Consider the following 25,673-nt stretch of genomic DNA (forward strand, 5'->3'; position numbering starts at 1 on the left):
AACTGTATATCATTCGGAAGCTCTGAATTTTTCGATTTATTTGATATAAAATACTCGTGCTTAAAAACATATATATAAATAACTTTGTTTGAGAAAATGTGGAGGTCGCTAACGTAGTTGCCAACCTAATATAAAATCAAAAATTTGTTTGTCGCGATATTTTATTCGAACGATTTAATTGATATAGTTTAAATACATACTAGAATATCGAATATGTTTAAGGACTATGTTTTGACTATTAGCGTTTAAATACTGGATTACCACTTGTTATTACTAAATAAAACACTTCCTCCCCCGAGCAATTGTCTTCAATATCTAACCCTCAACTTAAATTATTCAACTTCAACAAGATACGTCGCGTCGCACAAAATTTCGTATTGCTTTTAATAATTTCTAAAAACTATTGTGTCAAATAATTTTCGTCACGAGCATCAGAAATAAAACGACACAAACTTGAAATTACTTTTACTTACGATAGCCAAAATTATTTTTGATCAGCCTATGATTTTATGAGGTTTAGTCACAGACACAATTGGTGTGAGTGTTTGTACTTAATTGGTGGCAATGCTTCTCGAAACACCAATGTTTCTGTGTCTCCGTGCAGCCCAAGTTCGCGGGTCGAAGTAGCTTCGGCCGCAGATAGACGCCTGCTTGTTTAACTTCAACAAATTTTTCTCTCTGATATTGTTTATTGTTTCTGCCGCGTGAAAGTCGTTTTACGTGTTCGTCGAAATCATCTCGTTTCGCGGAAGTCCAAATGTACGTACGGTCGGCGCGCCACGTGGCCACGTTCCGTTCTCTTACATTGGTCCCGAGCTTCGATTTGTAAATAATTCCTTGAAGCTGGAAAACAGACAACACGCCACTGTTAAATGTCCACACAAAGTGTGTTGACAGTATATATTACACAATCAGAAAATGCTGACGTCGAGTAAAGAAACAATAACTAATATTCAATCTGTATTTTCACATCAAAGAAAATTACTTTGGTACCAGAAAATATTGTTAAAAGCTTTCGGTCGAATGGCTAAATATTTTTCTTTAATTTTCCAAAAATCAATAAAGAACAGTAATTTGTAATATATGTACTCACAACTATCGCCAAACGAGTTCCGTTTACGTGTTATCCGAATGTGGGATGTCCGATCTCTTCGTGAGTTTCAAATAGTACGGTTTCGGCGAAATAGCAAACCCATCGTAGCCATTCGGGTCGGGTTCGCCATGCTCCGGAGAAATTTCGATGTCGAAGTAATGTATAACGTAGGCGAAGAATAGGAATATGGTACTGCGTGCCAGCATTTCTCCCGGACATCGTCTTTTGCCTGAAAAAAGACTTCTGTATTTTAAACATTTCAGGACATGTTTATGTGAAAATATGCGGAATTTAATTCGCCCGGGAACATTCCAGGATAAATTATTATTCAAATCCGCCTCGTAATAATTTACGATGCATGAATCAGACAACTAGTGTCTTCTTGGAAACGTTTCATGGCAAAAATGTTTTACGCGTTTCACATTTGCATCGATTATTGCATAAACGCCGGTAGCCTAATGACTAGACCGCGGATGTTTATGCAATTTCCAAGTTTTGTAGACACATTTTAAGAAAGTGGGACCATATAAAATCCGATTTTCATTGGTAATAGCCTTTTTAGATAGGAAATAAATAAAAACCGTACTAACTTCTATCGAATTTGATACTCCAGTATTTTTTGAAAATATTTATGAGCTATAAATGCATAATGATCCGCAGTCCACTAATGACTATGCTGCGGGTCTTTATTCAAAACAAACATTTCCTAATCTCACTGCGAGTCGCAGCAATTAGACAGAAGTGAATTTCGTTTTCTAACCATTATTAACAAGTTAAAAATAGTTTAAAAAACAGATTAACACTAAACCTACCACGAGAGGTCAAATAACCCATTTTAGATTTTTTATTTGACAATTACTGAAATTGTAAAGGTGTTTTCGTGGGAATTTATTAAATATATTTTTTGATTCCAGTACACATTATAGTAAAAATCGCTCAAAATATAAATAAATTTAATCTTGTTATTTTTATAATACTATACACATCAGTCACTTTTGATGGTCAGTAGGTTTAGTGTTAAGTAACTTTAAATATCTTTGTGGAACGATTAAAGTATTGAAAAATTTACCTAAACTGAAAGGTATGCTCGCGTTGTTTTGCACGAACTTGCCAGTTCCATCTAGAAATCGTTCCGGTCGAAATACCTTTGGATCATCCCAGTAAGCTGGATCGTAGCTGGCGCTGCTTAAATCGAGGAGAATGATCGTGTCCTGTGAAACAGCGAATACATGAATATATTTAACATCAAAACAGTACTACTTTGTCGGTCATTATTTATTTTCGAGTGACACACACCTTAGGAATATGGTATCCATTCAGAGTTACGTCTTTCGTTGTGTTGTGTGGCAATCCGAGAGGCGTTAGGATCAAATACCGTTGTATCTAACAAATTTTTAATTCAAATTACGGGTTCTAATATTTATAACTTGTGATTATTGAGATTGTCAATAATCCTCCATGAATTATTCAAAACATGTATTTCTTTGGGTATATATTCTAAAAAGGATGGCTAAAAATAGCTAAACCTAGTGTTAAAATTATAAAAACTGAACGAACGCATTCACGTGTTCGGTTACCTCCGCTAGGAATGCTTCCATCATCGGCAACGACGGCAGATCCTCCAGAGCTGGAAATCGCGATCTCCCAACAACGTTATCCAATTCCTCCTGCAGTATTTTAATCCATTCCGGATGCAACGACGTGAACAACATCATAAACGCCAATGTGTCAGTGGTGGTTTTCGATCCGGCTAGAAAGAGGTCCAAGCACAGGACAAGCAGACTTTCTCCTGGTAATATTGAAATTCTCTTTTAATATCGTTTCAATGATTTACACTAGAGATACTATAAAATTGCTCACGATCGAAGATCGTGTCGTCACGACCGCCATTGTTGGCCGAAATCTCCAAGAGGAAAGCGTCGATCAGATCCTGCGGCTGATTTCCGGTCAGTCGCTTCTCGTGCTCGCTGATCTCCTCGTCCAAGAAGCTCCACAGCTTCCGAAGGATTTTCATCAGATCATTGTAACCCGATGACTCTGGGATTATGAAACGCAGGAACGGCATCTGCGAAATTATTCCGCCCATTGTGTCCATCAATCTGCAACAGGAACAAAATGATTAATTAACCCCTTGCCTTACAATACCGTGTCAGACTCGTGATGAAGATTTTGAACAGTTCCTGATAAAAATGTATGCTATTAATTTATTAATAGAATTCTATTTTGGTTTCGTTAATGTACAGCTATTGGGGAACATATATCATGAGCCAGGTAGAGGTGTGGAGAGCCCGAGCCGAAAACGAGAGAAATGCGAATAACGGGGCCTCGGACTTCAACGGCTTGGGCACTAGGATGAATAGAGGGGCGCCTCATGAGTCGTCCCGGGAGTGGACTGGTTTTTTTAGCGGGTATACACTACGTGCGTAAGGCATTTTTTTTAACACTCCCTTATAAAAAAAAAGCTATTGGGGAACATATAAGCGTACAATAGATATAAAATTTATCCTTTTTTAGGAAATTAAGAATCACAAAAATAGTTTTAATCGTTGAAATCGTAAACTAAATCGCAAGGCAAGGGGTTAATAGAAGTCTGATTCTTTAATCATTTCAATAAGAGCTGAAACTAACGCGCGCATTGATATTTTTAAATTCCTCTAATCAGTCCACTGCTTTAAATTGTGCTTACTCATATTTTACCACGCTTATACTAACTTGCCGTATTGTTGTATGCGTCAAATCTTGTAATCGAATTTTAAACATTTTCAAAAGTAGAAAATAAAATATATAACAAAAACTTTTTTAAAAACCACGCTTATATTTATATGCGCTAAAAAGGAGAACATGATTTTTTTTCCTGGTTCTCCATAAAATACCGAATCCAGTTAAATGATTAATAATATTTATCTTCGAAAGATAGATATTTTAGACACGCTTTTATTTATAGTCACTAACGTCATGATTTTATTTAAATTTATATTAAACTTTTCTATCTGTTCCGACACTAATTTTATAACAGAAGAAATTTTGAACTAATTGCTTAATTACTAATTGATTAACTTATTAATCAATTAACTGAATTCGGTATTTTATGGAGAACCAGGAAAAAATTATTTTCTTCTTTTTAGTGCATATTAATAGTTTTTAAAAAGCTTTTTAATTTATTTTTCTGTCATAAATGCATAAAATCTGCAGTCTATATTAATCATTCTTGGCGGTAGCGAGACTATAACTTGTGTTCTTGGTTTACCTGAACGCGTCATGAACAACGTGAAGAATCTCCTTCAGCTTCTCGTTTTCGTAGTCGAACCTGTGACCCGCGAACATGCACCAAAGTGCATTCAAAACTGCAACGTCGAAGGCCGTGTGCATCAGAACTGGACCTTTCTCGTTGGCATGACAGAGGTAATTAACCAAGCACTCCGCCTCGATTCTTGTATGCTTTTCCATGATCGTTTGTCCGAATCCGAAAGCTCTAAGATGCCGCATCGTGAAACGACGATTCTGGGACCATGATAGGCCTTCCGCGAACAATATACCTGACACAAGAGATACAGATTATTATTATCGTCTACTGAATCTAAGAAAAATTCGTTTGGTAACCGTCATGGATGTTTATGGAAGAAATTCTGTAGCGAGTACCTTTGTTTTTTCCGAACGCGCGAACCCTGAAGAAGAATCCGGCCGGTCTGCCATTGAACTCGTCCCGAAGGAGAACTTTCTTCACCAGATCGTGCGTTGAAATCACAACCACCTTCTGGTTTCCTAATTTCAGGCCCAAAATCGGGCCGTACGTCTTCGCCAGCTCACGGAACGCCAGGTAACCGTATCCGTGTTTTTTCTTCAGTCGTTGGAACGTGAGGAAGCAGCCGAAGAACGGTAGCCATTTTGGACCTACCCGAACGTTAAACAACATGACATGAACATGGAAAACACCTTTTGCCATATGTACTATGGCCACAACTAAAAGTCATACTAAATACAAATGGTTACATTATGTCCTATAACAATAAAAATATAAAATGGTGGATAGAACGATATTCTTTGAATCAAAGTATAAAATGAAAATAGGCGAAACATCACCTGAGAATTGAGATAGCTTGAGGCTAGAGATTGTATCCTTCAGTAACAATAAAAATAATCTCAATCCTGAAATCTTTCTGAACGTTTTTAATAAAATTATGTTTAAAGAGAATTAACTTTTTGAAATTGAAAATTGGATTATTCTCGTCCTCCTCAACTAAAAGTCAAATATTTTACAATGAATGTTTATCCAAAGGATATTTGCTAAAGAGTAATATTATAAATTCATTATTCAAAGAATAATTCCTCCACTACAAAGTTAAGGTGTATAACGATGCAATAATGGATTTGAATTGTTCTGTGAGTCAATTTGTTCCAAATTCACAGCACGACAACGCACCCGGTGGAAAATGGCGCGGCTTGAGGCAATCGTAGACGCAGAAGACACAGATCAGAAGGAAAAGAAGAGAGATCGTCACGTACAACATCTTCGGATGCACTGATCCTTCACTTCGTGGCTTCGGATACGGTTACTAATACCAGTCATATATACGTATGGTAACAAAAACGTTTCTGGTGCCACCCTGTGATATTATCGGCTTGACACCCATGGCCTCCGACAAAAATATCTTTTTGTGTGGGACATCCTTTTCATGGAACTATTCTTGCTTGCAGCCATGTTACAGAACTCTCCATCTTCTTTTTTTTACTATGAGGCTACGATACACCGAAATTCGAAAGATGGATTTTACACTCTTGCTGGTCGGAAGGTCAAGATTATCTTCCTGTCAATAGTGATAGATAACTTCCTTTCTAAATTCGAAAATTCGGATATTTATTTAACATGTGTAGAATAACACCCATACGGAATAATTTTGGCACCTTCTCTGAAATAAATAGGGTACTTTAATTTTAAAGGGTAATTTAAATGGTATCGAAGGAGGAATATCATAGAAGAACAATTTCTTATGTCCGGTTATTTTTTCATAGCTTTTCAAGGTCATCGTTATTTTTTTATCGGGAAAACTTACCTTTTTTTATTCCATCTTATAGCGGCTGAAAAAATACTTTTGAATATGTTTAAGTCATTAACAAGATGGAATAAAAAAAAAATGTTTTCCCGATAAAAAAATAACGATGACCTTGAAAAGCTATGAAAAAATAACCGGACAAATAAAAATTGTTCTTCTATGACATTCCTCCTTCGATACCATTTAAATTATGCTATAAATATTTTTCTGTGTCATTAAGAATAAAGGAGATATTTATATTATAGTGTACTCCATAAATGTAACTTTCAACAAATATATATTTCTATAGTTAAATGTCACGCAAATGTAATTAGAATATTCCTAAATTAGACAGAATATAAAATTTGCGTATAAAACAATTTCTATAAATATTTATAATTGACGCAATAAGACAGATCAAAAATAGAATTGCTAGTTGGAGGAATATTATAATAGCAACGAATTTCACAAGGAGGTTATAGTAAAAGTTTGGACACGGCAGCATTGCGAAACATCTTTAATTTTCTCGTTATATTAATTTGCTCATTCACATGCAAGCAATTTATCCACTGTGCAATTTCTGCCTAGAATACACAATGCATGAAACAATGATCGGAATAATGCGGAACTCTTTTGCATACTAGAAATTTCACTTCATCAGAAGATGGACTTCCGGTTGAGTGCGACGATTATGGCTCCGATCGAAGACTACGCAAAACCGAGATTTAAAAAAATAAAAGATAAGTTCTACAATCATGCAAAATAGCTCTGCAAAAATCTATTCGATGAACTAAGCTACTAAGCGACAGAAAACTAAAAAAAAACAGCTCGCTTAACAAACAGGATTATGAATATTGCGCGACAAAAGAATCGTTTAAAAATCTTTAGTGTACGATAACTTCAATTTGCTATATCGTAAAACATGATCCGTTCGAAACTGGCAGACTAATTAGAAATCAGGATTGATTATCCAGCGACTTTGTTGCAGGCCTTTCCCGGTATCTTATCGATCGACGTCGACGGAAAAAAGGGTCGCGAGAAAAAAAGAAAAATCCAGTTTGACCAGGAGCGGCACGATAAGAACAACGCTTTCGAAGCGGTTTGGAGATTATTTCCTGGTTGCAGCTGAACGATGGGAAGTGATCCGACCGGACTGGTACCGCTTTTCAGTGAACCTGAGGGGAAATCGTAGCGATCTCGCAAGTTCAACGGCGGCCGGATCATTAATTATTGCATCCGGCATGCCTCGTGATTTATTTTCGTGCTATTGTTGACCTTCCCTAACGCAAAACTCTCGATATCCGACGGAGCATCTTCATCTCTTCTTTCGTCTTCGAAAGTTGTAGACGAGATGATCTCTTCCTTTGTTATTTGACATTTGTCGACGATACCGAATTGTTTATCACATTTTACTGGTGCTTGTAGAAGATTTAATAAGTCATCTCCTAAAAGGAAAATGTTACAAACAATAAACAGAGCAATGTACGATTAAAATGGTAAACAAAGCTATTAGATCTCCTAGCTATTTAGAAAAGAAACAGTCAAGTTGTTTCACCATGTACACAATTTTTGTAATTACTTTTCACTCTTCACTCTTCGCAGTGAAAATTTCCCTTGTTATTTAGATACTGCAGAATGTTTAATTTCTTTTTGCGTGTACTGCAAAGTATTCTTTAACTCGTTCGCTACCAGGGTCTCATGGGAAAAACGTCCACCACAGTCCATGATTTTTTTCGAGATTATATGACACCAATTGGAATAGACTTTACGTATATAAATACGTAAATATAATATAAATTCAGAACATTCCAAAAAAGTGAAATGAACATTCTTTTAAACTGGCACACATATGTGTCACTGGGCTATAACAATTATGTTCAAAACACAAAAACGTCTGTCACATATATGTGACGACGGGCTCTCATAGCAAACCGATTTGTCACACGATTTAAAGTGTAAAGCAGAAGTATATTACTGAGGAATGACGAACATAAAACATAAATTTTACCTGTAAAATTGTATTAGGATTCCGTTCTGTCGTCGTTCACATTAATTTTAACGAAAATCTGGGTTACCAACATCTGTTTTCTTGTACAAGCGATTCTGTTCCGAATAATGGTTCGTTCTTTAATATTCATGAGCATGGGTGTAGAACAACCACTGGAACATCTATCACGAGTGGTGTTCGCGATCACGACTACACTTACGTAAAGTGAGTCTTTACGTTATAATATCAGTACGCCCACAGTGGAACCTCTATTACTATGAGTTTCCGTTATTTCGATGTTCTACTATCTGTACGTTGCGCTATTTCCACATTTTTCCGCACGTTAGGAGCAAAACTAATCACACACACTTCAAAGCAGAATAACTTTTTTATGGATGGACCAAACGACTTCAATTTTCCTGTAAGGCTAGAAGAATTAATTTAGTAAATGACGTCTAAAAAATATGTTGAATAAATGTATTTGATCGGAAGTGTGAAAGACAGTAGTAAAAATTGATTTTTACGACTTTTTTATCTGGGCCGATAACGAAGATTTAAAAGACGTGTTTGGTCAACTCGTATAAATTAAATACGGTTTGAAAATTTCATTGAAATTGGTTAATTGTCTTACGAGTTGTAAACGATCAAAAGTGGTAAAAATTGCAATTTTTCAAGATTTTCGGCCTTTTTACCACTTTTGATCGTCTAAAGTCTTAATCCATTCTCTCCGCAATTTGACTTTTAATTCACGAGCTTGTAATTAATACTTTTCATCACTGTTTAATTCCCCATGCAATTGCCATTGTAAGAAGTACAATAAATGGCTCCATTGGGACAACAAGCTATTATTATTTGATTATTGTCGCTTTCTAATGCTACAATGTTGTACGGTAGAGAATCGCATTCGTTTCGACCGGCCAGTATTGAATCCGCGCGAGCTGACTCCGGCTGCGATTAAAGGACAGAGAACGAATCAAAAGCGACTCTAATTGCGCATTGTTGGCTCACGTGCGGCCCTCATTTCATGCGTCGAAACCCGCTGTTAAAGTGTAAAATTGATCTTTATCGTGGTAATCGTCGGCGCATTCAACACGCAGGATTTCCATTTGAATGTGCGCACGCATGGAGACGCGTAGAAAAGAATTTTCTCGGGAGAGAAACGACCTTGAACGCGCGGACCATCATCGCGGCAAAGAGAAAATCATGAACGTGGAGAGAAAAGGCGAGTGAATCGTTTGACGCGTCTAACGAAGCCTGCGTAGTCGTAAACGCCAGCAGAATTTAATTGTAGTCCACAGACTTGTGCTGTTACGAACGGTTACCGGTGCAATTAATTTCTCTTTCGGAACTTTATGGTCTCAAGTCTCAAGTAGATTTACACTCGGTCTTCCAGGCTTCCAATTGACTCAATTAGAATTTGTACAAGGTTCAAGAAGCTTGAATATAAGTTTCAAGGTTTCAAGGTTCAAGAATCTTAAATCTTCCACGTACAGTGAGCCACGAAAGTATTTGAACGCACTTTAAAACAGCTACACCTCTGGATCGCTGGACATTTGTAAGTGAAACTTGCCGCAAAGTTGTTTATAAAGTTATTTTTACATCAACACCTTCCACTTAATCCAGAAGAGAAAAAGTTGGAAAGAAGCCATATGTCGCAAACAAATAGTTATTGCGACATAAGCTTTTTGCAAAATTTGATTGTCTGGAGTTGTACGTATAGACAAAAGCCTACTATTACAATCCACCCGACCGTGTCGATGAGACAGGACATGCTCGAGTGCGTGATTCAAGTCAAACGAAAAAATATTTCATTTTAAAAATTTCTTCTAAAAAAAGAAATCCGTCTATTTTTAATTTCATTAAATAAAATCATTTTTAATCAATAAAAATTTTAATTCGTCACTAGGCCCGTACCAAGTGATCATCTCCATGCTCATTCGGATCATAAAGAAGTTGCAAAATGTAAAGGAATACCTTATATCCATTGTTACACATAAGAATATTAAGGAAGTGGACTCGTGTTTCCAGGATTGCAAGGGTGCGGGATACGCGGTCTCATTTCTCGATAATACAAGAAGGGAGTTTTTCAGTAGTCAAAAACGCTAGATAAAAGATCGATACTACAAGGCGTAATTTGCATTTGCAGTAGCTATTTTCATAAAGCCACGACAGCTACATGCTACCGAATAATGCAAATCGCGCCTCGTAAACGTAAAAATAGAACTTTCGAGGGCGATCGCGGCCTAAATTGATCTTTTATGCGCGAGAACGCGTACCCCGCACCCTTGCAATTCTGGAAACAAGTCTACCGCCTTAATCCTGCATTACAAATAGCTAATGTCAAGTATAGGTACTTACAAATTTTTCAGAATTTTCTATTCCTCCGTCGGATCCATAGGACATTGCTGCCGTTTGCGCGAATACGTCTTACAAAACACTACACTTCTACACAATCACTGGATCACTCCGACCACGGTCAAAATAGTTGTTCGGGATTCAAATCGAGGAGTTTACCGGTCGATTAAGATCTACTGACAAACGTCGCTACTTATGGGTTTTCCCTATATGTCTCAAGACGCGTGAAGAACACACGCTGTGTGTTATTATTTTCGACGCCGCATTCGCAACGGCTCGCTGTCGTGACCCGTAAACAACCTCCATTTGAATCCCGAAACAATCGACTCTGCGATCGATCTGCGCCAATCGCGTAACACCGCGTTCGCCGAATCGGCGTCTTTTGGGGACCCCCTTGGTGAAGCGGATTCTCATTCCGATTCTTTCATTCGCGCTCATATATCTTTCACGCTGTTCTCATTCGCTTTTCTGGGAGTAACTCACTTCAGCACATTGGAATCTCAAAATACAAATATCTTTAATAAAGTGACGTGCGTATTCAAGCGAACTCGAGCAGTTCTCCGCGCGTTTCATTTACTCTCCGTTCCGTGAACTTCACATTTCCTCGCGCCTGTTTACTTATAATATACTGGATATGAGGTATTCTTTCACATTTTGCAACTTCAAATACGATCACTTGGTACGGGCCTAGCGACGAATGTCCCTTTAAATTTCGTTTGGCTTGAGGCACGAACGCGATCATGGTCTGTCTCATCGACACGGTCGGGTGGACTGTAGTAGTATACTTTTTTCTATACGTACAACTCCACACAATCAAATTTTGCAAAAATTGTAACAGCTTATATCTCAATAACTATTTGTTTACGACATGTGGCTCCTTTCAAACTTTTTCTCTTTTGGATGAGTGGAAGGTGTTGATGTAAAAAATTTCGCGGCAAATTTCTCTTACAAATGCCCACCGATCCAGAGGTGTAGATTCGCCCCAAGAACAGATGACCATTAGTTTTTAAACACCCTTTACAAAATTGATCCAGAAACTAGAACGTTTTTGTGGGCGGCGGAGGCCCAAAATTATCTGCGCCGAAGAATTTGATGAGTTAGGACCGAGCCGCTAGGTGGTAGGGAACGCGGAAAGTGTGATGAAACGCGCGGAGAGAAAGAGGACCACTAGGAAAGTGAAAACCGCAATCGACAGGGTCGATTAGAAAATACACATACGACATTTCTCCGGCTGTTTCTTGATCGAACGATAGGTACTCCGTGATGAAAAGTCTGACCCCCGACGGCTAGATCGGGCACAGTTTCTCTCTTGTCGGACTTCGCAGCCGATTCTGTCGCGAATCCGCACACGATCAGCCGTTTGACGCCGCGAGGTTGCGCCTAGCGATGGGACCAAGTTTTGTTCAATCACTCGCAAAAAGATAAGTCTTGTATCAATCCTGTTCAATAATTAATTAGAACAACGTAAAGGCTTGACTTGCTCCATCCAGCCTGGTCACTTTCTTGGGTAACTCATGCATAGTTCCGTAGAAAATTCTACAGAAGTTCCTTCAAATGGAAGTTCTGTAGAAAACTCTACAGAAGTTCCTTTACATGGAAGTTCTACCAACGCCTGCCACTCACTTCACAATGTCTTCGCTTAACTATGTTTTCATCATTACAAAAATACTCTCATACATTCAGGAATCGCATAATTCAGAGCACAGAAGCTCAACAAAAAAAATTAGATTTTATTTTGAAGACCTAGCAGTACCTGTTGGCTAAAGTATCATTGACTCCTCGAGGTCCGGTGTTCATGACCAACTTGAAAGACATCGATATTATCCTGAATAGCAATTATATATTTCAGTGATCATTTTTGTTCGGATCAATCGATGTGCTCGATAGAGCATCCTTTCCATTTCTATGAGGCGCGCTTGGTCCCATCGCTGGTTACACCAGCACGAATTAATTTATGCCAATGGCACCCATGTTTATGTGTAGGTGTACGGACACTTTCTCCGTGGCCTGGGTCTCCCCATATACGAGCTCGGCTTCCTTCCACGGAACAAATCTCAACTTTCTCCAGTTTCGCGGCCGGACCCGCGTTGCGTCATGTCGAGCGTGGGCATGACGATGACTAGGCGAAATAATAATGCGGAGGTGTTAACGAATTTATTATCACCGGTTGCTCGTAACACCGGAGATTAGCCGGTCGGGAATGTTAATGCTGGTAATGGCTCGAATCGCGGCGACCGATGAAACGAGAAGAAAGTTGTAGACAATGAATCCATAGAAACCGGAACTTCCTTCGTCTCATAAAGTATTAGCGTATCATAATTCAGCGTATCTTGTGTCTTAAAAGTACGTTTTGCTTAATGCAAAAAGGTTTGAACAGTCTAAAGGAATGCAAAGGGACCTGAAAGAGTATGTTGCAGATATCTGATGTTTAGAGTCCAACTCTTCATACGATTTAGTAAATGTGTAGTAATGATGTTACCAGCAAGTGACTTCCAACAATATCTTCTTATTCATAACGAAGTACATTTTATGTACAGGTTTCAGTGAAGACATTTTTTTTCGTCGACTTCTTGCTTCTATCCGAGCGTCGCCCCTGAAGAGTTCAAGAAAAGGTCGCTTTTGCTCGACGAAGATGGACACACGAAGGAACACAGCGTTTAACAAAATATTCACTAACTTTATTCTCAACGGCATCGGTTAACAAAGTAGGGTAACAACAACATCGTATAAAAAGAAGACTATACATAAAGGACACGTTAGATACGAGTCGATCTCGTCGAAGGAGATAGTGAAAGGGTCGTGTCAGTCGATTAATCGAAGAGAAACGCTTAACTCTCTAAAACTTATTGTAGACCTACGGTAATATATACAGCGGCTTATTATACAATACTATCTCGGACAACTCTTTTGTACAAGCATCCTATGGGGGGGGGGGCGATGATGTGTTTAATGATTGGGGAACGCGAAATTCGCCGGCGTGCCATTTTGTTTAGTCGTTAACGGCGGCGGAACCAGGTCCTGGCTGAGACCGGGGCCTTTGTCGCTGGGTTTCGATGATCTGTCCCACCTAATTTTGTTCTCGTCTACTTGACGCTGTCGGGCCGCGCCGTTTTGCTTCGAGATTGTCTCGGGACTGTTCGGAACAAGTTGCGAACCTTGAACCTGGTTATCCTTCCGATCCTCCCATCCGTGATGATGATGGTGGTCCTCGGACGGGAACCATTCCGATATCCAAACTGGCTTCCAGATCTTCTTCCACGCAGGCACCCAGATCTCCTTCCAGGCTGGCACCCAGATTTGCTTCCAGGCCTCCTTCCACTCAAGCTTCTTATCAGGGACCCACTCTTGCTTCTTGTCCGTCTTCCAGATCTGTTTCCAAGCCTCTTTCCACTCGAGCTTCTTGTCAGGCACCCAGATCTGTTTCTTCGATGGCTTCCAAATCTGCTTCCACTCCTCTTTCCAGACTAGCTTCTTGTCATCCACCCAAATCTGCTTCTTAGCGGGCTTCCAAATCTGTTTCCAGGCTGGCTCCCACTCCAGCTTCTTGTCAGGCACCCAGATCTGCTTCTTCGCGGGCTTCCAGTATTTCTTCCACAGCGGTTTCCAAATCAGCTTCTTCTTCCAAAGGTCGTGGCTCGTGTACTCCCAGCCGTGGTGATCTTTACCATGGTAATGTTCGCCAGGGATGCCGACCTTGACCCATTCCGGGATCCAGATCTTTTTCCAAGCCGGTACTTGAATCTCTTTCCACGCGGGAACTTGGATCTCCTTCCAGATCGGCTTCCAGATCTTCTTCCACGCGGGTACCTGTATGTCCTTCCACGCCGGCACCTGGATAGGCTTCCAGACCGGTTTCCAGATCTTCTTCCAAGCTGGTACTTGAATCTCCTTCCATACAGGCACCTGGATCTCTTTCCACACAGGCTTCCAGTACTTCTTCCAGACTGGCACCTGGATCTCCTTCCACACCGCCTTCTGCGTCGGCACCCAGATCGGCTTCCAGATCTTCTTCCACGCGGGCTTCCAGATCTGTTTCTTTGCCGGCTTCCAGATCTTCTTCCAGCCTGGCTTCCAGATCAGCTTCTTCTTCCAATAGCCCTGGTCGTGGTGATCATGATGATGATGATCGTCGTGATGTTCTTCGAGGCCTCCGCCGCCACCACTGCCACCCGAAGGACCATAACCACCGCCGAGGTCTCCGCCACCGGAATGACCTAACGCGCTGATATCTCCGCCACCGGAATGGCCTAAATCACCGCCAAGGTCGCCGCCACCACCAGAGTGACCAAAACCACCGCCGAGGTCGCTGCCACCGGAATGGCCGAAACCACCGCCGAGGTCGCCGCCACCGGAATGGCCGAAACCACCACCGATGTCACCGCCACCGGAATGGCCGAAGCCACCACCGAGGCCACCTAAGTCGCCACCGCCGTGTCCACCCCCTAAGTCGCCACCGCCGTGTCCACCCCCTAAATCGCCACCGTAACCGCCAAAGTCACCACCGCCGTGGCCGCCACCCAAGTCATCGCCCCATCTCTTCTGGGCCGCTGTTCCATATCTGAAAAACAGAGTAATGATCATTAATAAAATAACAATAAAATCATGGCAAATAATAGCGAACGTATAATTAACTTATTTATTACGGCGATAAACAAAATTAGTGTGCTCAAACGAAAATTATTTATAACCTGACCCGATGGATATCTGCAGAGATAAATTGTTTATTGTCTCCGCCTTTCCCGTGCTAATTAAGACAGTGAGAAGTTAATTAACTCGAGTATGCACTGCTTTGTTCACCTCGTACGTGCATCGACGTAAACTTCCCAAAAGAATTTGATTTCGCAAACAATGAAGACTCATTGTCAGACCAATATATTGTCCTCTAATAATACAAACATACAAATTTTGCCAGCAAATGTGAGAACGTCTCAAAGTTTCAATACGTTTCTCGCGAGATTATGGACACCTCACTGTAATTACGGACATGTCGATCTTTAATTAACGAAGAATACGTACGGTACTTGCTGTCGAGATTGTTGCGGAGACTGCTGCTGCAACTGATTCTGATCTAACGCTTTGCTCGCCACAAGAACGGCCTGCAGTAGCACAACTAGTGCAGCCTGTGAACATAATTGCGCGGAGATTGTAGGGTTTTGCTGTTGAACGACGAACGAGTGACAGTAAACACATGAGGTGTTCAACACCATCAGTTCTTCTTTGGTTACGGTGTTGACAAATCGAACGCGCATGTATATATTAAGCCTCTGCACACCAGTTTATTTGCGCCAGTCGAAAGAATCACTCTCTTTTATTGAAACAGTTGGAAGCGAGCTACGCTTGCGGCTCGTCGCTTTCGAAACTCGCTGTTGATCGATAATCAAGTTATACGTTTGCCGATAAACAGCGGGCCACAATGAACCTTGCAGTTCTACTCTCGAACGCTTGCCTCATTTCCGGTCTACGGCTAGAAACAATTTTCCTAGAGATTTCAAAATTGGAAACGTTACAAACAATTTAAAAAATATCTAAACACGTGTCGAACTTGTTGAAGAGAAATTCTTCAAGTTAAAGCAATGACTAAAAGGCAAACAATTTATATTATTGGTTCAGTTTAATAAATTTTCCTGAATGTATAAGTCACATGATACTATTGAAGAATTTTGAATTTTTTGAAGACTCAAATTGCAGTGTACAAAATGAACAAAAATGATGTATACAGACATTATAGTTAATTAATATAGAATATTTATATTCGATAAAGTTTAGTGGAAGCGAAAATTGCCTTTGGACCTCAAACATTGGACCTCGACATTTAGAAACGCTTACAAAAAAAGGATTCTATTACGGTGTGACAGTCTACATAAAAAGTTTGGAATTTAAAGTAAAAGAAAGTGAGTACTTTCGCGCATTAATGGCGTTTACGATTCTCCGCGGAGGAGCAGTTTTCAAAAACAGAGAGACTTTCGATTTGGAACGTTCCCGTGGTCGTTCGTGAACGAAATACGGTAGCCCGACCTCCAAATTTTCGCAACGGGTTTCACCGATTTGTGTTAATATATTTGTATCACGACTGCCCTCAAGAAACACGGGGAGGTACGTTTGTCCTCGAATAAGGAAACAGGCATGTAATAGGAACAGAATGATGCTGGAATAACAAATGTACTCGTCAGAGAGTATCAAGAAGTTACCACTGTGGCCAAAAAAAGTGACGAAAGACAATTGACAGATATTGCGTCAACTAGAATACAAAAAAATGATAATTTATAACTCTAGAATTGGAATTGGAATAAGTGGTATGTTTAGACAAATAGAATTGCAGAATTCCCTGATAATCGTTTCAGTTTCTAACAGACACTGAATGGATAAACGAAGCGAAATAAAAATGGCAACGAATGGCAACTGTGTCCTGAAAATTCAATGAAAAATAAGATTATTATAATTTCTTCGAACAAAGTATCTGGAGTACCCGGCGAATTACTAGAATGAGAAAGGTACCATTTCCAAGCAGGGACATCGACAGAACCATGAGCCACTTGTCGATCGAGTCACTTGTTACAGTAATGTCTCCATGTGTGCACGATATTTGTGAAAAATTAGGTACGCCTTAAAGTGACCGAAAGTGGCCGAAAAATGTTACAAGATAAAAAAAAATAAGAAATATCAATGAGACAAGGCTAATCCGATGACAAAAGTTTTTTGTGTTTGATTATTTGTCTGTAATACTTTTACTAACACATTTGTGACGTTTCAATTTGGGTCACATTTGCTTGTTCAATTAACGATTTAGTAGGTCCTCGTATCCGATGATATATATAAATTCTCAATTATTACATGTCTAGATACGACATGCTCTATTATACAAATCAATAAAGATTTAACTTAGCACTGTAGCTAGACAACTGTTACATTGTCCGACCACTAGAATTCCACTAAATGTTTCGGATAATCGAGGTTCCACTGTGTCTCGCGAATTAATCAAGCAAATATATTCCAATGTCACGAATACGTTAGTAAAAGTGTCACAAAATAATATTTAGTTTTGTCTTTAGTGATTAGTAGTGTCTCACAGATACTCTAGTGTCTAGTGTTTTGTTTACTTGCTATGCTTTCAAGGAATGGAATAGTAGACGATGTATGTGACATGTCGGTTCCGTGGTTTCTCACATATATCGAGACATTACTGTACTTACTCCAGATACAATGTCTCAAAGCTTCGCCGTGTTCCGCGTGCCAGAACGGTACCGATAAATGATACCGGGATGATGCCTTCGCTTCGCGTTCGAGGAGCGAGCACGTGGACGCGGATGATGACAGAGATGATTCGCGAACGGAATAATCGAGAACGATTGTTGAAAAAACTTATTTGAATATAGTGAACTGACCGCGCATCCCGAGCGGATCCTCATATTTCTCGCAATGCCGCCCGTCGGGCTCGGGCCGCGTACTCTTGTTCCCTAAGTGCAGGAAAACGTATCTTACTTCGTCCAATCAGCGGAACGCCGTAGTTATATAGGCGCGTATTCTCCCCCGGTTGGGAAGGTTGCTAGTGGTGTGCCCGGGCCAGGTGGTGAAGGTGGTGGTAAAATTGACCAAGTGGAGGAGGCACGCTCGGAGAAGACGGTGATGGTGGTGGCGGTCCCAGCGGACGTGCGTTACGGAAACCTCGTACCTGCGTTGCGAAGCGATGGGTCCGATTCGGGCCCAGCTGAAACACTTCTTCAATCAACAGGTGAGACTAGACCCCCGCACAACACAGTCAAAAAGTTTAATGCGAAAGTGGTGTAGGTCAATATTCGTCTGTTTGGTTTGACACCTCGTGGATTTAATAACCGTTAAATAAAATAATTGTAATATAATTTTACCGTGGCGCTTGCACAAAATAACATCCTTCAATATTTTTATTAGGTATTTTTTACTTAATTCCTCATTATACGATGGTTAACTGTTTTGTCTTGCACTATTTTTGCATTAAACGACTCGTATATACCATTTTTATTATGGAATGTGATGATCTATTATACCAAATATTCGTCAGTGTGAATTTCAAATGCCGGATCTTGACGAGATTAAGATGTAAAAGAAAAGAATCGTAAATATTCTGATTCAATTATACAATACATATACTTAAATGATATCCAAAACCAGAGGTTGGGTACACTAAACTGTAATATTTATTAGGTAATTCTTCTGTCCAGTATTTCATGCAAATGAATGGCGCCGTCTGCCGTGTAAGGTTCGGAGAAATACACGACATTCCTGATTTGAGTTTTACGCGAAAAGAAATGTATACTCGAAATGCAAATGTGTATACCAGCTATGATCACCTAGCTGAAATGATTCATCAAACAATAATAATCGTTATACTATTCGAATTAATTCGAATTAATGAAGGTACTCAACACTGCTACATAAAATAACGATCCTATCTACAGAATGTTTATAACTACATATTATTCAAAAATTAAATTTCAATTCCATAGAATGTTCAACAGATTTGGTATCTAAATTGATCTATTTCCTCTTTCCTAAGTATTCCCCATTTTTGTAATTTTATTTTTCCAAAAGATTTACCAGAAAATATTAGGACCTAGACATTTCAGCAACTAGGCTGTTTTTGCGGACAATATTGTCATAATTAGGGACCACGAGGTGGTCCTCTTCTTCCTTGAGAAATTGATATTTTATTTTCCCAAAAAGTTTTCCAGAAGAAATTAGGACCTAGCTCAGCAGCTACACTGTTCTCGAGGACAATATTGATTTGATTAGTGACCACGAGATAATCGGTTCTCTTCCTACTCGAGAAATTAAGATTTTATTTTTCCGAAAGGCCATCCAAAAGAAATGAGGACCTGGTCACGTCGATTTCTGGAGTGTTCGCAAACACAACATTGTTGTATGCTACGATAGCTCTTCTTCGACATGAAACTGCCACCACATTTTTCCGGAAAATTTTCCAGAATAAATGAGGACCTAGACATTTCATCAGACTGTTCTTAAGGACAACACTGCCTTGCTTAGAGATCACGAGGAACTCGGTGCCATCGCTGGGGCCGCTCTCCTTCCTCCGCGGCAGTGTCCACCTCCTACGAACCTGGACGATCTTTCTTTATACCTTGGCGGCCCATCGTTCCGGAGAAAGTGATCGGGAACGCGATCCGGTCGAGCGAGTCAAGCGGTTTCGTTCCCCGTGGGTATTTACGCGATCCTGTCCAGCGAAGGCGAAGTTCATGGCGCGGCAAGGTTATGCATCAAGGTTATACTTCTCGTGCTCCAGATCAGAGCACAAAGATCGCTTATAGTCGGAAAGGAATCGAATTCGACGATTTATTCTCTGCCCAAACTTCTTTCTTCTCATCTCGCGAACATTTTAATCGATTTCTGAACGGGTGTTGGTCTGCCGCAGTTTCTCTTCCGGCTGGCCCCCAGGGCTGGACCATCGTCGCTTTTCCTTTCACGCGCGCCCTCTCCGTGCAGTAATTGACCCCCAAAAATACCCCGGGGCGATAACGAGGAGAAAATTCAATGTATCGCTCCTGATAGCTGACTTACAGTATGCCTGTTGTCATAGGCTGTTTCGTAAGCGATGGTGAAATCTTGTTCACCATTTGCGCCGGCGAATTCCGATCGGAGTTATTGCTAAAGTAAATAAATAGCTAAGAAATGGAGCGATGTCGATGGCCGCCGGAATCGGACACGGAACTGCAGAAAGTTGTATAACTCTCGGTGGAGCCTCGGAAGTAAGCTTCTTATTTGCATACTGACTGAGTCGCCTACTTTTAACGCTTTTTTTCGCGAGATATAATCTCCCCGTTTCTATCGAACTCTTTGAGTCTCGAGCGACCGTAAATAATCTATTTAACCGCTCTAAAGCAACAGGATATCTTTAATACTTCGCTATTTATGCGCTGATGTGAAACTTCACTTTTTATGGTTTCTCGATTTACTTTCTTCTTCTGTGTTAGAATACACTATGTGAATACAACAATGATCCACGTCAACTATAAGAAACAGGGGTTGCATTAAAATGTATTTCTTCTAATGACTACACAGTTTGGTATTTACTATAAATTCGTAAAAATCAACAGTCCGGCCATCACACACTTGAGAAATATTTTTCCAATTCATTCTCGATTTGAATTGATTCAATCTTGATTACGAACAAGCAGAAATCTGTCCTTCAACATTAAAATATGAAAATTGTTTTGAAAATAGACTTTTGGATAAAACTCGATTGAACATCGAAAACGTAACTGTCTTATTATGGCACTTTTAATGAATCGGAAGAAGAACTATTTTCTCCTGCGCGTCCTACACACGAAACCCCGATTCCACGATCCCAATTAAACGGAGAAACGAACTTCACGGTGACGAAAGTGTCCGTACAAAAACACCTCGAGCCCCGAGCCGTACTATGCAAAAACTCACGGAACTAATTGTTGCTTCTAATCACAGGCGCGCGGCGCCCGAGTGGAAATAAATTTCTGTCGTTCGTAGGATTTCTAACGGCGCGCCTTTCATTAATTACACATTCGGACAGCCCATGCGTACGATAGCTTCCGACTGAAACGCGTGCGATTCTATCCCAGCGATTTTATTGCTCGTTAAATACGTTGATTTTTACACGAGACGCGTAATCCCTTGCATAATCTTTGTCACAAGGTCGTCGTAGTTCGATTACGCTGACCCTGGAAGAAAGAATTTGTGGCATGCGGTTTGTAACAATTTCATAATTTCGTAACACGCCCAAAATCAAACCTATGAAATATTGGCCGAATCAAAGGAGAATCTTAAAAATTTGATTGAGAAATTTTTCGTGTCTAACTTAAGTGCGACTTCCGGAATATCTTCTTTAATTTTGACGAAGTAGAACATTCTTTACGTGCAACGTTGAGAATAATTTTAAAATTTGCAGAATTGTGCTTGTTAGTTAAAATTGGATCAAACCTATGCGCCGAAAACATTAATGAAAAGTTTATTTAATACCGATAATGCTTGTGAAGGAAATAAGACTACTTGTAGCCAGTGTTCATAAGTGTTCCCCGCAAGATAGCATATTTCCATAAACTTTTGGTCGACTTATTATAGTTACCGTTTACGTCGGAACGATCGCGTAAAATCGCGTGACCCTCCATAATCGCGGCGCATAGGATGGCGTGCTTGTACGGAATTAACCGATTTCCGTGCGAGGAAAATGCAAATCCTCGGAGCATAGTTAGAGTCCAAGTTTGTCGATCAGGAGCTGCTACACCGACCCTGGAAACTTTCGCGAGATTGAATCGTCTTGAACGACGCAACAAGGAGGTTACAACCGACGTCGGGTTCTACTTGAAAAGCTCGTAAATTGTAGATGCCTGTACGAGTGAAAGCACGATAGCCGACAAGAAGAAAATTTGCAGCACAAATACTGAAACCTCGTGCACTTTTACCGCAGAGGTTACTAAAAAATTGAATCTCATTGGAAATCGAAGTAGAATCGCTATAAGCAGAATCCAGGACGACTAGGACGGCTCCGCGTGCCGATTACATTAATAACCGTGCTACTATTGCACAGGTATTACTTTGTGTGTTGACTTAACACATTCTTCCTTGTTGTTTATATTATGCAAAGAAGCTGGACTAATTTTAAAGATTGGGCATTTACTTGTTGATGATTGGCGGTGAAACAAAATAGAGAAAGCTAATGTTAGACACAGCGTGTGTCAATTAAACATATACAAGACGGAATAAATTATTATTTAATAAAGTATATATAAAGTGATTTCTAGACTGCAGATTTTATGCAGTTATTCAAAAAGTGAATAGACCAAATACGAAACTGTAAGCATGTTTAAAGAATTCAAAGAAACTGTTGTATTATGGTGAGTAATGATCAAGAAGAGATACAAACGTCTCCAGCATCTCGCAGTTAATGGAGAAAATTTTTATTTGTCGTGGACATCCAGACTCTAGTGATCTGGTTCGAAGTAAAGCAGTTAAAGATAACCTAAAAGTTGTTGTAAAAAGATAGAAAGCTGAAAAATGGCTTCGGTGTTTGTCCCGTTGCTCGCAAGCTCTGTCTCGAGTGTGTTGGTCGACGTAGAAGCGATAAGTTGTTAAATTTCATCGACACACGCATACGTGTTTGCGGATGAAAGTGAATTCTTTGCTGTACGTTAGAGAACGAGACGTCTGGGTGTTCATGAAACCGTGAGGATACGTTCGCCGCCATTCTGGCGCGTAAATCATCCGACCGTGTGCTCCAGATTTTCGAATTCAAGAGGCCCGAACGATCCGGGCCGGTCGTGGACGTTTCACCTTTCATCGTATCCGGGATATTTCCACCTGACATAACTATTTCCCTCCGGCGAAAGGATTAGGCGCCTCCTGAAAGTCTCGATTCCTCGAATTTCGCTTACCGTTTATCCTCCGTCGCGACTCTATGCCCATGAATAGACTGGAACTTTAGACAAAATACAAATCTTGCATCACAATTCTATTTTCGAAAATAATATATTGATATCCGTTCGTTTAATATTTTCACTATTTTCGATTTCACCCACTCCGTTTTCTAATAAATGCATAGAATCCATTGCTGAAGAAGACTTTCTTTGACTGACGTTGAATATTATAATTAGACTGCGGATCTTTATGCATTTATGAAGAATTGATTGGACAGAAATATAAAACAGCAAAAGATTTTAAAAATTCAAGAATTTTGTAATGTTGCTTTTAAACGAGCAAAGTCGTTGAGGGATGAAATCAATTTGTATGTTATTCTTGCTTCTCACAATCAATGCAAAATATTTTTATTTTGCATAAAGATCCGCAGTCTAATTATAATTAATTGCAGTTGTTAGTGTGCGGCTTTTTCAATAAGTTTTCACAATTTTTGTAAACTATTTTATAATAATCACATTGATGGAAAAAATTTCTATCTCCAACTGGATTTCTTTGAAAATCTTGTCAATTTTTTTTCCGGATAGCATTGTTTTCTTTAGGTTCGGGATTGATTAAGCTGTAATTGCGACATTTTGTGACATTTTGTGGCAAGTGTTGTGACAATTTTTCTTCACAAATGTACAATATACATTTTCTACAAATGCATAAAAATGGACAACGCATTTATCATAAATGCCAAATGTGATTGGACGCAAGTTTTGAGTCGCCCTGTAAAAAAGGGCGGCCAGTTGGCGCCGGATAGCTACGTAGATACGTAAACGGATAGAAATGAAACAATGTGTGTTTACTGTGTGACACAAGCCGTTTGCGTGGGCCGAACTTGACAGACTAGCGTTTGAAATATTTCAAAGGCGTGACGGCAAATAAAAGACGAAGACATTCGAGAAGTTAGTGTTTGCACTCCAGTTATTCGGCACAGTACCTGCGGTTCGCTTTCTACAGGACTCGGCCCTCGACATACCTGCCGATTCCGCTTTCCGAACCTTTTTCCTCGATATTTAGGTCACATCCGAGAACAAAGAAACGTTTCCTTGTTAGATAATGGTTAAGAACTGGAACGTGAACATTGACAACACCGCGCAATAGTTACACTAATAACTTCATTAAGAACCATCACGTTCTTAGCAGTTCATGGGATCCGCGCGCTTTTAAATCGTACTAATTAACATGCGAAATTAAGGGGACTCGTTGGAAATTAATGCGTATGAAGATGCACGGGTCGCAGAATCTCAGGAGCAGCGAAACAGAACAAACACGTGACTGAGGACATTCTCCCGTGACTCATTAATTTCCGACGTCATGTTCGCTTATTATGAAACAGCTTGTACATTGCTTGTCATTATATGATTCGCGAAAAGCCCACGCGAGGTTGAACTGCAAAATTTCACCTTGGCGAGACAAAAATCTGTGAAGCAAGCGGGTGTACAAAAGAAAGTTTTATCTCGTCTATTCTGCCCGCGATACAGATCTCCCGCGACCGCGGTTCCCTCTTGCATCACGAATGGACCTGGTATTTCACTTTCTACCATAAAAAACTAACACCTGCTACAGTTGAGGACATCTGAACCGTAAAAAGAGTGATCCTCAAATTGCGAAAGGATTAGCTTCAAAACGGGTTAAAAAATGTATGTAGTAAAACGAAAATGCTTGATGCAAAATTGAGTTTGAACGAATCTATTCGTAGCAGTGATAAAATCGTCAGAAGTGCAGATTGTCGTTAATCAAATAAGGTTTTTGTTTTGTTTTCTTAAGTGAGTGCCTGTTATGTTCCCAGCTTCCGTTCGCGAGTCCATGAAACCCTGTATTTGCATAAACGCAGCTAACCGGTAATTCTTTAAAGCCGTTTTTTGAAAGCCTCAAACTTCTTGCCCGCGTAATTTCGCGCGAGTGAAAGGCGCCCGGAGCGATTTCGTCGGAACACACGTACCTACGCGTGTACACGCACGTTCGCATGACCATATAAACAAACGCTATCGTGTTACCTAATCGCCACCACCCGCCGTCCATCGACAATCAACGCCTTTTCACAGTTTTCGCCAATTAATGCTCGCGGGAATCCATTTCGCTGCTGCTGCAACAGCGGCGGATTCACTTCGTGGTCAAAAAATCATAAAAACAATTTAAATTAACCACTCACGAAAAAATGTATTGTATAAAAATTTTTACACTTGCTCTAGTGCAACAATAAATATATAATTCCATTTTAGATTTCAGATGATTAGTGCTTTTTCTAATCCTATAAAAGGCTGGACATTTAAATTAAAAAAATATGCATCTGACAACGTATACATGGTAAAGACAAACGTGGAAGTTGAATATTAAAAATGTTTCGTCCTTGCCATGTTGTACGCACTACAACAGACTATTTTGTAGCTATAACAAATTAATCATATTCAAGCTTCGACACGCAGCATATGATAAAACGTTAAGGGATTAGACTCCTTTTTCCAGGATTGCAAGGGTGCGGGATTCGCGTTCTCATTTCCCGATAAAACAAAAATGGAGTTCTTCAGTAGTCAAAAACGCTAGACAAAAGATCGATCTAAGGCGCTATCGCCCTCAAAAGTTTTATTTCTACGTTTACGAAAATTATAATTTTTTGAAAATCTTTTTTGCATATCATTTCGTAAACCAATGCTTCTAATTGATTATAAAAAATCAGGTCGTTTGATATAATTATAAAAAAGTTATTAGTATTTTAAAGGTGTACGAATACTTTGTACACCCACTGTAGCTATGAAAATAGCTACATGCGGAGTTGTATGCTTCC

At 39.8% G+C, this 25,673-nt stretch overlaps 3 protein-coding genes across 3 annotated transcripts in view; 1 reads left to right on the plus strand and 2 right to left on the minus strand.

Annotated features, from left to right (window-relative positions):
• Positions 1 to 290: 290 nt before the first annotated feature.
• Positions 291 to 11,155, minus strand: LOC143211985 (methyl farnesoate epoxidase). Its single transcript, XM_076430199.1, has 10 exons — positions 10,469 to 11,155; positions 5,514 to 6,000; positions 4,733 to 4,984; positions 4,341 to 4,629; positions 2,954 to 3,192; positions 2,671 to 2,882; positions 2,390 to 2,476; positions 2,163 to 2,304; positions 1,094 to 1,322; positions 291 to 843 (listed from the first exon to the last, which is right to left on the minus strand). Exons 2-9 carry the CDS (start codon positions 5,599 to 5,601, stop codon positions 1,117 to 1,119), a joined length of 1,515 nt encoding a protein of 504 aa, XP_076286314.1. The 5' UTR covers positions 5,602 to 6,000; positions 10,469 to 11,155; the 3' UTR covers positions 291 to 843; positions 1,094 to 1,116.
• Positions 11,156 to 13,121: 1,966 nt separating this feature from the next.
• On the minus strand, positions 13,122 to 18,004 carry LOC143211980 (uncharacterized). The gene is made up of 3 exons (XM_076430186.1): positions 17,848 to 18,004; positions 15,482 to 15,585; positions 13,122 to 15,023 (listed from the first exon to the last, which is right to left on the minus strand). Exons 1-3 carry the CDS (start codon positions 17,869 to 17,871, stop codon positions 13,412 to 13,414), a joined length of 1,740 nt encoding a protein of 579 aa, XP_076286301.1. The 5' UTR covers positions 17,872 to 18,004; the 3' UTR covers positions 13,122 to 13,411.
• The window catches only part of LOC143211986 (retinoid-inducible serine carboxypeptidase), a 55,290-nt gene continuing 47,312 nt past the window's right edge, over positions 17,696 to 25,673 (plus strand). The window contains exon 1 of the mRNA XM_076430200.1: positions 17,696 to 18,194. Coding sequence (XP_076286315.1) covers positions 18,089 to 18,194 — 106 coding nt within the window. The 5' untranslated portion in view covers positions 17,696 to 18,088. The remainder of the gene's footprint in view (positions 18,195 to 25,673) is intronic.

Source organism: Lasioglossum baleicum, chromosome 9, assembly GCF_051020765.1.
Source record: "Lasioglossum baleicum chromosome 9, iyLasBale1, whole genome shotgun sequence".
Lineage (NCBI taxonomy): Eukaryota > Metazoa > Arthropoda > Insecta > Hymenoptera > Halictidae > Lasioglossum > Lasioglossum baleicum.

Bases quoted from the DNA above. Each gene is read 5' to 3' on its own strand.
- LOC143211980 (XM_076430186.1), bottom strand. From the start codon at position 17,871: ATGAGGATCCGCTCGGGATGCGCG. The intron at 15,586-17,847 runs GTCAGTTCACTA...TTATGTTCACAG, and splicing joins GGATCCGCTCGGGATGCGCG to GCTGCACTAGTTGTGCTACT. The intron at 15,024-15,481 runs GTACGTATTCTT...TCTGTTTTTCAG, and splicing joins CAATCTCGACAGCAAGTACC to ATATGGAACAGCGGCCCAGA.
- LOC143211985 (XM_076430199.1), bottom strand. From the start codon at position 5,601: ATGTTGTACGTGACGATCTCTCTTCTTTTCCTTCTGATCTGTGTCTTC. The intron at 2,305-2,389 runs GTGTGTGTCACT...GCTGTTTCACAG, and splicing joins ATGGATACCATATTCCTAAG to GACACGATCATTCTCCTCGA. The intron at 1,323-2,162 runs GTAAATTTTTCA...GTCTTTTTTCAG, and splicing joins GAGCATACCTTTCAGTTTAG to GCAAAAGACGATGTCCGGGA.